Source organism: Triplophysa rosa, linkage group LG11 (genome assembly GCF_024868665.1).
Source record: "Triplophysa rosa linkage group LG11, Trosa_1v2, whole genome shotgun sequence".
NCBI classification, from domain to species: domain Eukaryota; kingdom Metazoa; phylum Chordata; class Actinopteri; order Cypriniformes; family Nemacheilidae; genus Triplophysa; species Triplophysa rosa.
In genome coordinates, this window is record NC_079900.1 from 14,625,170 (window position 1) to 14,640,477 (window position 15,308).

At 39.0% G+C, this 15,308-nt stretch overlaps 1 protein-coding gene across 1 annotated transcript; it reads right to left on the minus strand.

Moving 5' to 3' along the window:
- Nucleotides 1-132: 132 nt before the first annotated feature.
- ppl (periplakin) lies at nt 133-14,299 on the minus strand. Its single transcript, XM_057346423.1, has 22 exons — nt 14,066-14,299; nt 11,065-11,164; nt 10,754-10,908; nt 10,503-10,623; nt 10,286-10,405; nt 10,158-10,196; nt 9,845-10,006; nt 8,801-8,908; nt 8,412-8,507; nt 8,196-8,318; nt 7,902-8,048; nt 7,453-7,604; nt 7,255-7,358; nt 6,784-6,941; nt 5,338-5,516; nt 5,105-5,243; nt 4,614-4,807; nt 4,060-4,210; nt 3,888-3,971; nt 3,686-3,802; nt 3,474-3,566; nt 133-3,371 (listed from the first exon to the last, which is right to left on the minus strand). Exons 1-22 carry the CDS (start codon nt 14,113-14,115, stop codon nt 702-704), a joined length of 5,262 nt encoding a protein of 1,753 aa, XP_057202406.1. The 5' UTR covers nt 14,116-14,299; the 3' UTR covers nt 133-701.
- Between the last annotated feature and the right edge of the window lie 1,009 nt (nt 14,300-15,308).

Below are 15,308 nucleotides of genomic sequence, written 5' to 3' on the forward strand. Positions count from 1 at the left end.
CGAATATTAGCCATGTATTATTTATATTTCAAATATATATTAAATGATTAATATATTGACAAAAATGCATTTTTCCAAATAATAATAATAAACGTCTATTCTTTTAAGGATAAGTTGAAATAAATTGAATAATTGAAAACTGTTATTAATATTTTCAATGCACATTTTTATTGTTCTGTTGTCATTAGTAATCACAATAAAATTGGGCTTTATAAAAAGATGCAGGAAAACAACACATGGTACTCAGGTTTACCCACATTTAATTTAATCTCAAATAAAATAAAATTAAAATAGATTATTCTGGCACAAGTGAAAAGTTCACAAAAATAAACAAATTGGACCATTACTTTAGATAGATAGATCTGGACTTTATTTTATCATCAAGGCACATGCTTTATATGCATATATTAGATTAGATTACAGTAAAAGTGAACCAGATTCTCAAAGCATTGCTTGCTAATATATCAATGAAAACACTTTAGGAATAATGATAGAAACATTAACCCAACTTTAGCACCGTAACCAAGAGAACACCACCTTGCATTGATATAAAAATGCATTTGAAAATAAATACACATTGCATCTAGAAAGAGAATGCAAATTAGATTTTAACTATAATCTGTGAAGACAAACAGCTGTGCATGCTTACTGGAGCATTTTAACAGAATATAAAAAATAGAGATGTTTTCTGATTAGTACATTTATTTGCCTTTGCCGGACAGCATGACACCGAACTCCTGGATACTGATCTCTTTGTTATGATATTGCTGCAGCTGGTGGTTTGAGATGTGTCCAGCCTTCAGAGCATCATCGATGGCAAACTTCTTGCCTGATTTTCTGTCGTGAAGAACAGAGGACTCGCCATTGGGACCCTTGACTGTGATCTCCTCCCAGTCGCACTCCTGACTCTGCAGGTTGACGAACATTTTCCACTCGATAAGGCCGAGCTTGTAAGCCTCCTCTGGCCTCATTTCCTTGCCGGTTTCAGGGTCAATGACGACAATGGAGCGGCGGAGGTGACTTTCTCTTTGTTCTCGTTTGACCCTCATTGCAGACAGACTCTTTTGAAGCTTTTCAATTTCTGCATCTTTCTCTATTCTGATACGCTGAAGTTCGGAGAGTTCTCTTTGCAAGGACTCCAGTCGAATTTCTAGATTTCTGCTGCTCTCCACTGGAGTGCTGTCTGTGATTTGTCTGGTTTCCTTGGTTGTGATCTCAATTTCGGCTTGAAGCCTCCTTAGTTCATTCTGTAGCCGCTGGTTCTCCTGCTGTAACCTGTTGCTTTCATCACGAACGAAGTCGAGATCTTTGGACGATTTTGTATTGGTGAACTCCATTTCAGAAAGCCTGATGTTTACGTTTCTAAATTCGATCTCCAACTCAGAGCGCCGCCTTTCCTCTTCATCAAGAGTTCTCTTCAACTTTTCGATTTCAATCTCTGTATCTGGGTCACGCTCAACCTGAACCTTTTCAGTTCGCACAACTTTTTCACGAACTTCCGTTTTCTCGAGCGTCAGCTGCTGCTGCAGCAAAACGTTGTACTCTTTTTCCAGGAGCATCCGCTTGTGCCTTTCTTCATCAACCTGAAGACGTAGGATAGAATACTCTTTTTCTTGTTGAGGATCCTGTTGGAGTACAACCTTTTGCTTCACAGTAACTTTCTCTCTGTTTTCCTTGTCCCTGATCTCTAATTCATTAAGCCGCACCCTCAACCTCTGAATTTCAAGCTCGGCATCTCTGCGGGCTCGGCGTTCGCGCTCCAGTTCTTCAATCTGAAGCTCCAAGTCTGTCTTTTGACGTTGCAGCCGGAGCAGCTCTTCCTTCAAGGTTTCCTTTTGTTTTTGCTCGATGTTGATTTTTTGAGTAAGGGTGTCGCATTCAGATGTCAAAACTGGATCCGCCTCCACCTTCACTACTTCTTGCTGGACGATCTTTTCCCTCACCTGTGATAAGTCTATCTTCTTAATCCTAATTTTTTCCTCATTGGTGGCCCGTTCACTCTCCAGGTCCAAACGTTTCCTCTGTTCCTCGGCCAGTTTTCGCTTGAGACTCTCCATCTCCTCCTTGGTTTTAGGATCTTCTCTGTATTGCAGGATCTCATTTACAATCTCTTTAGTCTGAATCTGAGGCTTGGTGTCTTTCCATCTTTGAATCTCCTCTTTGAGTTGAATGCTCTCCAACTCAAATTTCTCAGTTTGGTGGGTTTTGTCCACAATTTCATTCCTGAGTTTCTCCAGTTCCCTTTCTGTTTCTGGGTCAGTCTTGTATTTGATGACCTCCTTGATGATTTCTTTGATTTCAATTTGCGGGCCTCTGTTTCTAAGCATTATCAGTTCGTCCTGGAATGACCTCAACTGAAGATCTGAATCCCTGGACCTTCTCTGCTGCTCTACAAGTTCAAGTCTAAGATTTGCCACCTCTGCCTCGGCCTTAGGATCGGGTCGAACGATCTCACGCACTTTCTCCTGAATGATGACCTTCGACTTCTCTTCCTCCAGACTGATAACCTTGCGCTGAATGTCTGTCTTCTCTCTATATAAGGAGCTGCGCATTGTTTTCTCATCTTCGTACTGTCTTCTAAGGTTCTCTACCTCTCTCTCAAATGCCATATCTTTCTCAACTTTCAAGACCTCTTTGATGGTGATCTTCTCTTCGGCCATTGCCCTTTCCTTTTCAAGTCGCCGTAGTTTCTCTTGCAGGAATCGATGCTCATCCTCAAGTTCTTTTCGGCCATCTAGATCCTTTTGTTTTCTATCAAGCAGCAATCTGTATTCACTCTCAAGTTGAGGGTCATTTTGAACCTTAATAACCTCCTCCTCCCTGATGATCTCCTGCTCTCTGTTTTTCTCTTCTGCAAGTATAGTCACTTGCCTTCGAATCTGAGTGATTTCATTTTCTCTGATTATTTTTAGTCTCTTAACCTCCTCTAGCTCCTCTCTTAGTCTCCTGAGCTCCTCTTCCTGCACCCTGTCTCTCTCAATGCGGAGCACCTCTTTGACTGTATACTGCTGAGCCCCTTCTTTCATTTCGGTCTCGAGCCCACGTAGCTTAACGCGGAAGGTCTCTAGTTCATTCTCCAAGATACGAGTGGTCCTGCTTTCTTCCAAGAGCTTCTGCTGGACCTTGTGATATTCTTCTTCCAGCTGAGGATCAGGCACCTTCTTGATGACCTCATTCTTGATAATTGTATCCTGTGGTTTTTGGCCCTCCAGTGAATAAATGTCACTCTGGATGGACTGGATTTCCCTTTCCAGTTGTTCTCTACGTTGGGTTTCTTCCTGAAGCTGTTTTTTGATTCTCCAGGGCTCTTCTCCCGGTGCTGATGATCTCACGGTCTGGACTTCTTGCTTGAGTACTGAAACCTCTGGTTGCTGAAACGAATTATTAAACAGAGCAAAGCATTACAGACATGTTCATATACTAATATAAATCTATTATTATTAGTATAAACTTCATTTGGTAATACTTTGTACCTGGTTAAGCAGACTTTGGGCAAACTCTAAGTTCTGCAGTCTCTGTTTGTTCACAGCATTCACTTCAGTAAATTTGGCCTCAATAGCAGATTCCTGTTGAATGTAAAAATAATTTTTAACGTTATAAAGATTAAACATTTTATCTTAAATACAAAAAAGCTAAAAGGATTCAATTAAAAGATTCAGAAAAACAGTTTATGAACAACAATCACCTCTCTGTTCACTTTCATAGCAGGAGACTCAAGTCTGGTCCTTTTGTATGTCTGAGGCACCAAACCATCTTCAAGATCAAGAACGGCTTTAAACCTTTCAGCTTCATTTTCATAGTCCTGAAAGCAGTGACACAAAACATTCAAATCTTTTGCATACGCAAGATCATAATTCATTTTAATTAATACACTAGTGTTGTCATACCTTGACTGATTGCTGATAAAGCTGTGCATTTTTTGAAACACTGTTCAGGTCTGATTCCTTTCTTGCGATGTCAGACAGCAGACTCTGTGCATTTCAAACATAGTTTGGGTAAATGAATCAAATTTAACACTAGAACAACTATAATGATGGGAATGGGTAGCTCAAGACTTACCCTTTGATTTTTCAGTTTGGTTTCAACTTGTCGGATATCATCGGTTTCGCGTGGCTCATAGTTTGGCATTCGAGAAAGCCAGCTGTTGAGGTTGTCATAATCGTTGTGGTAGTTTGAATAGGCCACTTTGGCTCTTTGCAGAGATTGTGATCTGTAAAATTGAAATGTTGAAAATCATTCTATTTGATCATGTATGATGCAACCGATTTTGTATATTCTCAATAGAAACAATAAAAATGCATTTGTATAAACACTCATGGATGTAAGCATGGTCAAATAAGGAAGGTATAATAATAAATAAGACTAAATATGTGGGGACAGATTTACAAATTTTTTAACGCACTCCTAAATAATTTACTTCTGATGTATTTATTTGATGTAATTTTTACTCTATTCTCTACGATATACTTTATACTATTCTTAATATTTTTAAACTATTTAATCTCACTGCACAGTTGTGGAACAAATTTGTAAGTTTTTAACATCTGTACGCATTGTAATCTGATTTGATTGTTAGTTCCATTTAAAATAATGTAGACACAACTTCAGCTCACCTTGCATCAATCTGTCTGTTCAAGTTGTCAAAGCGCTTATTAAGTTTCTGAACATCGGCCTCCTGCCTCTCAATATCAGGGCAGTGCTCTTGCACTTTGGTAGCCATGTTGTTGCAGCTGGACTTGGCAGCTCTCAGGTTCTGCTCGGTCTCTGTGAGGATAGCTCTTTTTGACCTCAACTCAGATGCCATATCCTGTACAGAATGCATGAGACAAGTGCATAAGAAGCCTTCAGAAATATATGGGTAGTTGACTAATAAGTCGTACATGTGTCCTATGGTGTAACATAGCAAAATTTATAAAACAAACTGTTAATGTTTTATATTAATAATATTTATATTTGTGATATAAAATAGCATAACAGAGATTTATCTTCATTGTTTGTTTGTTTTTTCTAAATTTTTGCTGTCACACCATAGGACAAATTTGCATATTAGTCTGTCAACTACCCATATCCAGGAGCCAAAAATATAATAGGTTTAGAATCTTACCGCCAATTCGCTTTGAGTCTTATCCAGTGAACTGAGATCAGATGGGGCGACCTCCTCTCTTGCCAGTTTGTTTTCATAGGTGGACAGTAGATTTTTGCCATTCTGCAAAGAAGTCTCCAGGCTATTGGAATTCTGAAGTCTACAAACACAAAACGTTTTGGCATAAAAATTCTAGCTGACAATTAGCGTGATTTTATTTCTTGAAACGTGTATGAGGGGAAATTTATGCATACTTTTCGTCTGCACACTTCAGCAGCAAATCGACTTTGTTATATTTTTTGTTTGCCTCATCCACCTTGGAATATAGCTGTGGGGCACTTGCACATTTGGGAGTTGATTTGAGGAAAGTCTCGGCCTCCCTTATTTTTGTGGACTTTTCTGGCTCGATCTTACGAACGGCAGCCGTGATGTCCTGCAACAATAGATTAGGCTTTTATTTAGAAATTCCTTTCTGTAGATTTAGTGCCACAGATACAAACATTCAATTATATCCTTTTTTGCCCTTTAAATCAGAACATGAAGTAATGCTTAGTGATTAAACCTCTGATTCACTAAACTAGAATTTACTGCTAGCTAGGACTTAAAGTGGAGGTTAAACGTGCTGGCTTCTCAAGCTTAACATGTCAACTTGTCAAAAAACGAGTTGAACGTATGATGTAGTATTTCTGTGCTCGATAAACTTCGCCAGGGTTCGTACAGGTTTCGTAAAGTTTTTTTCGGACATAGATTCCCGTTTTGTAACAAGGGTTCTTAGTCCCTTATTGGACAATTCTCCTGGAAAAGCACGTCCACGTGTCATCTAGCGAGCGAAAGAGCACACCCACACGTCATCCAGCGAAAGAAGGAGCATGCCCATGCGCGAGCGTGAGAGAAAGAGCACGCCCATCAATGCCATTTCACTTGGCTAACAGAAGTTTAGCTGTGTTTGTTTGCTCACTGCATTTTGGTGATGAATGTTATATAAACGGTGGATATAACACTGGATTTGGAGATTGTTTGAAACTTATAGATGAAGCGGTCCTAGCGCTAAAAGATGCCGGACATGAACCGCATGTGGTTAGTTAAACTAATGTCCATTCCCAATTTTATTTTATTATTGGGCCTAAGTCATATGTTTATGTTTTGTTGGCAATCGGCATGTACATGCATAATGTAAACAACACAAAATTATAGTGAATCAACAGTTATGCAGGGATGATGTGACGATGTATTGTGTGCTCCTTCTGTAGTTCGGCACCCCCTGCACGCCTCTAGGAGCAATTCTTATTTTTTCATGAAATATTGCAGCGTTTATAGTAAATATCTTATCGATGTGGGTCATTTTCTTTTTAAAATTCATGTACCCTCATAATCTTCAATTAAAATCTGAAAATGCACTTCCGCCCTGAAATGACTATCCATCTCAAATTATGTAAATTAGACAGCTTGGGCGGAGCATCCGTTAACTCCTCCCCTTCAACTGTCAGTCTGCTGCCAGTTTCATTTCAAAATGCAACAGCTGTTTTTATACATCCAATCAATTTGCAGTGAAAGACGAAAGCCACGCCCACTAAATTTCTCCTTCGAAATTCCTTTTCACTCAGAAATGTGTCAGAATACGGAAGTAAAAAAGATCGCAACTTCCGGGTCACGGGGACTTTGACTAAATAATTCATAATAATTATTAAAACATCAAATACCCTCATGTCCTGTAGCCTATCAGAGCTGTCCTGTACAGGGCGCGTCTGCTCCAGCGGGGGGCGCACTTGAGTGTAAATGGACTTCTCTTGCTTATCCAGATCACCAATCACTTTATCCAGTCCTGCCATCAGCTGACGGCATTGCTGTTCTTGTTTATCTACAAATAGGCACATATAGCAGTTTTATTATAGAGCTCTGCTTTATAATGTAAGAGAGTAGACTTCTGAATCTTTCCAACTTCACTGAATCTGCCTGAGCAATTACTAAATTAAATCGGATTCACTTACTATAAGTCATCACACATTTTATTGATGTCCTACTATAAAGCAATATTATTGTAGTGTTATGTGTACACATAAGGTTTGTGGTGTCTGTCCTAAAATAGCAAGTAGTTAGATTTATATAAATATGTTTGTTAAGAATGATAATCATTCTGAGGTTGTTTAACCAAGCACAAAAACTCTACAAACCTTGACCGCTTGTACTCTCTCTCCTCAGCTCCCCCAGCCGTGTCTGTAATGCATTTTTGGTGCCGGCCACTCTCTGTTTGATGCCTTTGTGCTGGTTTATCAGACTGCGGAAAACAAAATATTTTCATATTGAAACTGACACATTTATACAGATGACAATGTTGCTGCGGTTGGAAATGACAGCAGATGAGGACCCACCTCTCAGCGGTGGACACGGCTTCAGTGTCAGTGGGCGGGATAATAAAACACACTCCTGGAACGTTCATGGTGCGGCCGCTTGAGTCCTTCACATCCCATTTGGGCCCATTGTTCCTGAGCAGGGTGTAGCGCTCTCCTCGCAAAATTGAGCCCTGTGTCATGCAAAAAAAGTAAAGTGAGCTCTGTTGCAACGTGATATTACCGCCCCCATCCCAAAAAAACATTAAATAAATGTGAAATCCGTACAAAATCCTCTACGCACATCTCCAGAGGTTTAAAATAGATGGATCATTTGCTCATCTTAAGGATTTAAATACATTAGATGGGGAATCCGAAACCCAGAGTGTAACATTTTCCTGTGCTTGCTCATGATAATAGCTGATGTTTCTGACTGGAATTAGCGGAGCTCTAAGCCGCATGCAAAAAGTGAGAGAGCTGAAAGCCTGTACCTCATTAGCCTCGTATTCGCACAGAGCCTCGATAGGGAGAAGTTTCTGCGGAGTCTCTCTGCGGTACTTCAGAGGGAGAACCTGCAGGCTGCGATTCTGAAGTCCTTTGAGACGCTCGTCGAAATGATCCATGGCCTTCGCCTGGTCCTGCCATTACAAACACAGAGTCCCTTAGATACTGAAGACGCCTTTAATTCATTCATCATTTAACACAGCATGCACAATGTAGTACGAAATATTGCAAACTTTAGAATTTGGAAATGCAATAGGCACAAACTAGAACGATGTATTTACATCCAGCTCTGTGATCAGGCCCTCAATCTGGTACATGTCTTTAAACTCAGGGTTATACTTCTGGTTGATCTCGGTTTCCAGGCGCTTCAGTAAATCATTCGTGTCTCGAGCATCCTTGTGGAACTGGAATATAAAAAGGAGCTTGTGAACAAGACCGCAAGCAAATAGGAGACAGTTATGTTTCTGTATTTATATCATGTTATGTGGCAGACTGACTTTGTGATAGTCATCCATGTTCTTGAGGTGATTCTCTTCGCAGATGAGCAAATTGAGATATTCCTTCCAATCTGCGTGAACGGCCTCCATGTGCGCCTGAAAATAACACGAAAGTGTTATACTGTATTTTGCAATAGTATAGCGTTAGATCAATGCACAATTAGTTATTTCTATTTGAAAATTCAAACTTAAACTGCAATGTGAAGTAGACATTAAACTTATACAATCATGATAGTGATCAAATTTCACCAACTTTTTTAATAAATATGAAGCTAATTATATAAAACAAAAATAAATCTTTCAGTGCTCTTCATAACCATTTTACTTTTCTAGTAACTAACAGTAACTGTGATGATTCATGTTATAGAGCAAATGGCTTGTGATTGTACCCCAATGACGTTTTTCCCTGGGTGATTCTGCTCGATTAGCTGCTCTCCATCTTCATTCAACTGGGTGACGGTTTTCTCCTTTGACTCTAGACACTTGCTGATGAAGTTCTGTTGACAATAACAAAGCGGATATGTAGTTAATGTTATATGTAATTAATATAGTCCTTAATGTTACATCACTGTAAAAACATTTAACCGATTTCAACTTAAAAACTGGTTCAAAAGCTGCCCTCAATTTTCAAGTTGAATCAACTGACTTAAATCTAGTTATATTTTGTATTACTTCATCATGTTGTGAAATACAACTAGATTTATAATTTGATTTGACTTTTAATTTATATGACAATTTAAGTTTAGACACATTTAATTTAATTTAATTTAATTTAATTTAATTTAATTTAATTTAATTTAATTTAATTTAATTTAATTTAATTTAAAAACTGTAGTTCAAAGGTTGCCCAAAATTTTAAGTTGACATTTTTTACAGTGATTAATGTTTAAACTTATAACAGGTTTTCACTTCATGATAATCTTGAAAACATTTAAATTCAATTCAATTCATTCTTTGTTCGGCTAAACACAAAGGAAGATATTTGGAGGAATGTCAGTAACCAAACACATCTCATCCCCCATTGACTCCCAGATCTGTTAGGTTAGTGACATTCTTCCAAATATCTTCCTTTGGAACAACCTGAGGGTGAGTGAATGATGACAGATTTTTATTTTTTTATTTTGTCCCTTCAGAGGGATCCATTACTATCATTGACTATATTGGAGTGTCAACCAGATACTCGCACTGAATAATTGACAATATTATCATATGTGTAGTATTAACAGGATATATCGATAACCACGGTTATTGTCAGCACTGGTATATTGTGACACCCCAGTTTTTACCACGAAAACAACACATGTACATGGGTTCCCCCATACAGCAGTTAATCTGCTGGTCAAACGTGCTAGCGTGCATCTAGTGTTGCCGCATATTTGCAGTAGGAATACTCATTTACAGTATGCAAATCATTACGTATGTCTGAGCCTTGCCTCGTACTGCCTCTTTCGGGAGGGATAGTCCAGATTGTCATCGCTCCAGTCATATGTGATCCGCTCCTCTGCTTGCTGGTCCATCCAGTAGAGCTCGTTGGTGCAGCGCTGCATGTAATCTCTCAGACTGAGCAGGTTCTTCTGACGTGCGGTTGAAGCTGCCTGAGAGGAACAGATAAAGAGAACTTAAATAAATAAACAGCTCTCACACTGAGATGATGATATTACGGAGCCCCTTTGATAAAATCCACAGTGTTTTAAACATCAGTGCACCACCAGGGTGAAAATCAAAGAGGGAATTGTTCAGACTTACCAGTAGTTTGTTGTACTTTGCCTGCTGCCCGTCACTGCCCTGTTATGCAAGCAAGAGGATGAGTCACAGATGTCAAACATTTTGTATTTTACAGCAATGCATTTAAAAACAATGAGTAACAAATATACCATGTCTCCATTGATATACGGAGCCAATGCCTCCACTTCGCTGTGGAAAATGTTGTGCTCCTCCACTTCATTTTCAATGGTTGGAATGTCCTGTCCGAATCCTTTGTTGTTCAGATTCGCCTGCATCCAAACATTTTTGTACGTGAATCATGTGCTTTGTGAATCATCCAAGTGATTCATACCGAGTGAGAAACCAAAAGAATGTTTAGTTACCCACCTGTTTTTCATCAATCATTTTCCCCCAGTTGACAGTGGGAACTTGCTCCGATCTTGTGACGTTGTAAATGCGATCGTGCTCATCGCGAAGCTTCCTCACACGCACGCGGAGCTGCTTCATACTGTTCCATTGAAGAGAAAGAACATCATTCAAGTTTCATATTCACACTGATTAGGATGTTTTGAATGGGTTTATTAGCAATTGGTGGATATTTCAGATAAACATGAGCTTAGACAGTCAGAGATACTCACTCTTTCTCGATCATCTCAGCCTGAGGGTGCCTTAAACGTGTGGCTTGTGCTGCATCATCATCCAGACCATTAAGTAGCTCCAGTGAGTTCAGGATCCTTTTGTTGGTGTCCTCCTGGTACAGGGGCGGCTTGCCTTCATTGATTTTCTTGATGTCCTAAAAGCATCAATTATCCACAGATTTTCGTTAAGGAAAGACATTAGTTTTACCTACACTCTAAACAAACCCTTACTTAAAGGTACAGGTACAGAAAGTGTCAGTTATTCTTGTAGTCTGGCTTGTATTGAATTTGTAACCCAGATCTGTACTTACCCTGTTGAGATTCTGTTCTGTCTCAACTATGTTTTTCTCCACCTTGTCTGCATTCTTCTGCAACTTGTCAATCAGGATGGCCAGATCACTGTCAGTTGGCCTGAGGTTAAAACAAATTAAAAGTGCTTTGTTAATCTTGATGTGCAAGATTCTTGTAGGTATTTTGACAAAATACTGGCTTCTACTGGTGCAAAGGTTAATAGCCTGTTATATTCATGTTTGACTATGTGTCAATGATATGTTTTCCTGTGGCTCAGTGGTTAGAGCATGGCGTTAGCAACGCCAAAGTCATGGGTTCGATCCCAGGGATTGCACATACTTAGAAAAAAAACTGTAGTATAGTTGCTTTGGATAAAAGCTTCTGCCAAATGCATAAATGTATATGCAGACTGAGATGACTCAGAATATCACATTTGATTTGGTGATACCGAGATAATAAAGAAACCGAAACACTTTCGTTTCAGGTCTGTTAGAAGAACCTTGATGCTAACAAATATTCTTTCAGCTGAACCTGATGAAATTATCTACAAATGTAGCAATGCAGTTCACCATTGCGGCACATCACACTGAACAGAGTGATTAAGAGCATGTCAATCTTAAGGATGTCTTCCTTTTGATAGTTCACCCAAAAATGACAATTCTGTCATCACTCACACACCCTTAGTTCCAAACCTGTGTAAATGTTTTGTTCTGCTAAACACGAAGGAAGATATTTGGAAGAATGTCAGTAACCTAACAGATCTCATCCCCCATTAACTGCCATAGTAGGGAAAATAAACACTATGGGAGTCAATGGGGGATGCGATCTGTTTGGTTACTGACATTCTTCCAAATATCTTCCTTCGTGTTTAGCAGAACAAAGAAATGTATACAGGTTTAGAACAATCTGAGGGTGAGTAAATGGTGACAGAATTTTCATTTTTAGGTGAACTGTGCCTTTAATACAAACTTTAAAAAAAAAAAACTTTAGATTTTACCACGTGAATCACATTTTTCCTAGATTACTGGACAAAACAGATTTACAGTGTGGAAACAGGAAAGCATTCTTAATATTTGGAGGAAATCTGCTATTTTACAGTGTTGGGCAGACATGACTCAACATGAAAAAAATCTGCACAGCTTGGCCATATTTACCTCAAATATGACATTTTATTTGACATTCATAATGAAACATGTTTATAGTAAATATATTTTCATCCTCTTAAAGACAGAACACAACACGGATTTATATGAGGGTAAAAAACTAAAATAACAGCAAAACTATGTTTTTTTTACACCTTTACATATTTAGAGTGAGATATGTAAAGGAGTTTAATTACACAGAGAAAATGGTTTTAATGAGGGTGTTTGAAACCTGAACAGGTCTAACAGGTTCCACTAGACTTGCACCACCATATGTGCTCTTTGTAAGAAGGTTACAAAGACTTTCATGTCTCATTGCTCTAAATACACTTGTACCCGTGAAACACACCATAACGTTGTTAAAGCATGATTATGTAAACAACTATTAAATATGTCAAATAAAGCAACAATTTAATATAAGAAATTTATTGCACTAATTGTCCCACAGATGTGAAATGGCCTGGCTTTCACAATACGGACCATGGAATAGTGAATAAAACGTCACATCCAGCTGTCAAGAGAAAATCATTCAATCTGATTTAATAGTTCTGGGTGTGGTAATGTAATCACTTAATTCTTGCCACCCTGCTCCGCTCCCTGCTACGGGTGTTTCCTTATCCACGAATAAGTTAAACAAGTATAAAAATACATTTGAATACACATACAGTATCAGCAATCAGCTGGGCAGTCTGGGCATTTTTAAAGACCAGTGCTCCTCTTTTCTCCTCAGAATTTGTCCATTTGAAAACACACAGTCCATATCTCGCCTTGCCTTGTTTCGGTCACAAGCAAAAGTCGACAAACAAGTCAGAAAGCTTGACACGTTTGACACTTTGCGACACAATGTGTGTGGTGCAACACCCAATGATGATCTAAACACAAAAGTATGTATTTGGGAAAAGATCTTTTCCTCCCAAAAAAACCCAAAATCTGACACCATAGAGTACAATCCTCTATAGTTTACTATAAACTACAATGTGCTGCTTACAGTGCATCTGTGGCCACCACTGAGACGTGTAACTGCTGGAAGAAAGCTCAAGGCTACACTCATCAAACCAGCAGTCATTTAAGCTTGTTTAAACTTGAACTTCTCAAAGCTATTGCACTTCTCTGACATTTAAACCTTTAACCGAACCTTTTCGTAGCATTGTTCTAACGCAGTGATTAAGACGGCAATAAAACAAACCAAAAGGATTTGGTGAATTTAATATAATTATTATACTAATTCTCTATGCCTCTTAAATGCATTCTTATGTTACACTACTGCACGTTAACACAATGTGATAGTTTACTCAAATGTCGACTTTCGCCTTGACGTAACGTGTCTAAACTTAAAAGTCAGCATGAATGTTATCTAGGTAGGTGTTTATTTGAGATGAGTGCCCTTCAGCACCTCTTCCCGTTCACTGTGATCATTCAACACATACACACACTCCCTGAGCAGAAGCCAGCTAAAACCAATAACCATAGGCTATACTTAAGATTTTTGTATGCGTGTTTTGAATGTGTCCCCAGAAAAGTTGTGTCGCGACCACCCTAATGTTAAACATGCAGTGAAAGCTCATTCGAGTCACGCAAATACGTATCTGAAGCAGTGGAAAGTTATCCAACCTGTTACAGCGCCTTGACTTTGCGCCACACCCTTACTACAACAACCTCGAGCTGGCACAAAACAAATGCGAAATGTAATAGAAAAAGAAAAGGTTGATTCGAATCAAATGGTAAATGCGACGCGTGATAAAAATAGCACAGTATTATTCAGTAAAAATAATTGCGCAATGTTTTCTTCCAACCTCTGTATCGATTACACACACACACACGCGCACGCACGCACGCACGCACGCACAATAAGAGGTTTATGTATCCGGTTGGCACCGACCTTTTATCCGTGATGATCACGGTGTTCTTTGCCTTTTTCTTACTGAACATGTTGACAGTTGCGGAGTTTCCCCAACACCCGTCTGTAAAGATGGCACAGTATAAGTTCCACTCTGGAGGATTTCACTCAACTACCTGCGAAGCGTCTTACAGGACAGGTACAGCTCACATACAACGCCCACAACGACAGATCAACTACCCTCCCACTAACATAAGCTCTCGCGCCGTCCGTCAAGAGTAGTCACGCTTTAAAATCAACATCTGCAGTTAAAGTACAAGCTGGTGTCCGCCCCTTTCTGTCAAACATACCTGCAGCCTATCAAAACAGAGGCGTTGTCCCGTTCTCAGTCTTCCCTCATGCGTCTGTCAGACAAACTGACAATTTGATATTTGCGATTATTTAGCCTGCAAAAATTATTTATGAAATATTTTTAAATATAAATAAATTAAAATGTGTCAGGTTAGGGTAATGGAAGAAAACTGAAATAAATAAAAACTCATAGAAATGTTTATTTTATGTGAGCTTACAATGTTAGCTATTGTCTGCATGAGGGAGTTTAGATAACCAGTCCAGCCTTTGTTTGGGATTTAGTTACGTCGACACTCAGCACGAGCGTTTTTAAAAGACCGGAACAATGTTGTACAGCATTACCTCATGTCCATTAGCCTACTGTACCAGCCTGAAAAACAGTTTTAAGATATCTCTGTTGCTTCTAAACAGGGGTTCATGCACACGGCAGCTAAGAAACGTCAATAAGGGATCCTTCTTCTTAGAGGGAAAGTCACGAGAACCGGGCATTGTTGGATAACTAGAAACAATGAGTCATCAGGGGGTGTGTGCATGTGTGCATTATTTTGTGTTCCAGTGGCTGTTTCTGAATGGAAGCAGATGGCAACAGCAGTACTGGTTTGGTTATCCCTCCCCTTCTATTCCATTTATATCGCTTGCCTTAGGCCCCACACTATATAAATAATAAAGCCTTCTTTAATTCTACAGATGTCAAATGAACATTGCAAGAGCATTCAATGCACACACGACCATATATATAATACATCATTTCAAGTGCTAACCTTGAATGTCCCAGAATGCATTTCACTTAAAGGGATAGTTCATCCAAACATGAAAACTATGTTATCATTTACTCTTGTGGTGTTCCAAATATGTGTGATGTAGTTTCTTCTATGGAACTCAAAGGGAGACTGACCGTCCCCATTCATTTGAAATGTATGTCAAAAAGGCCAGT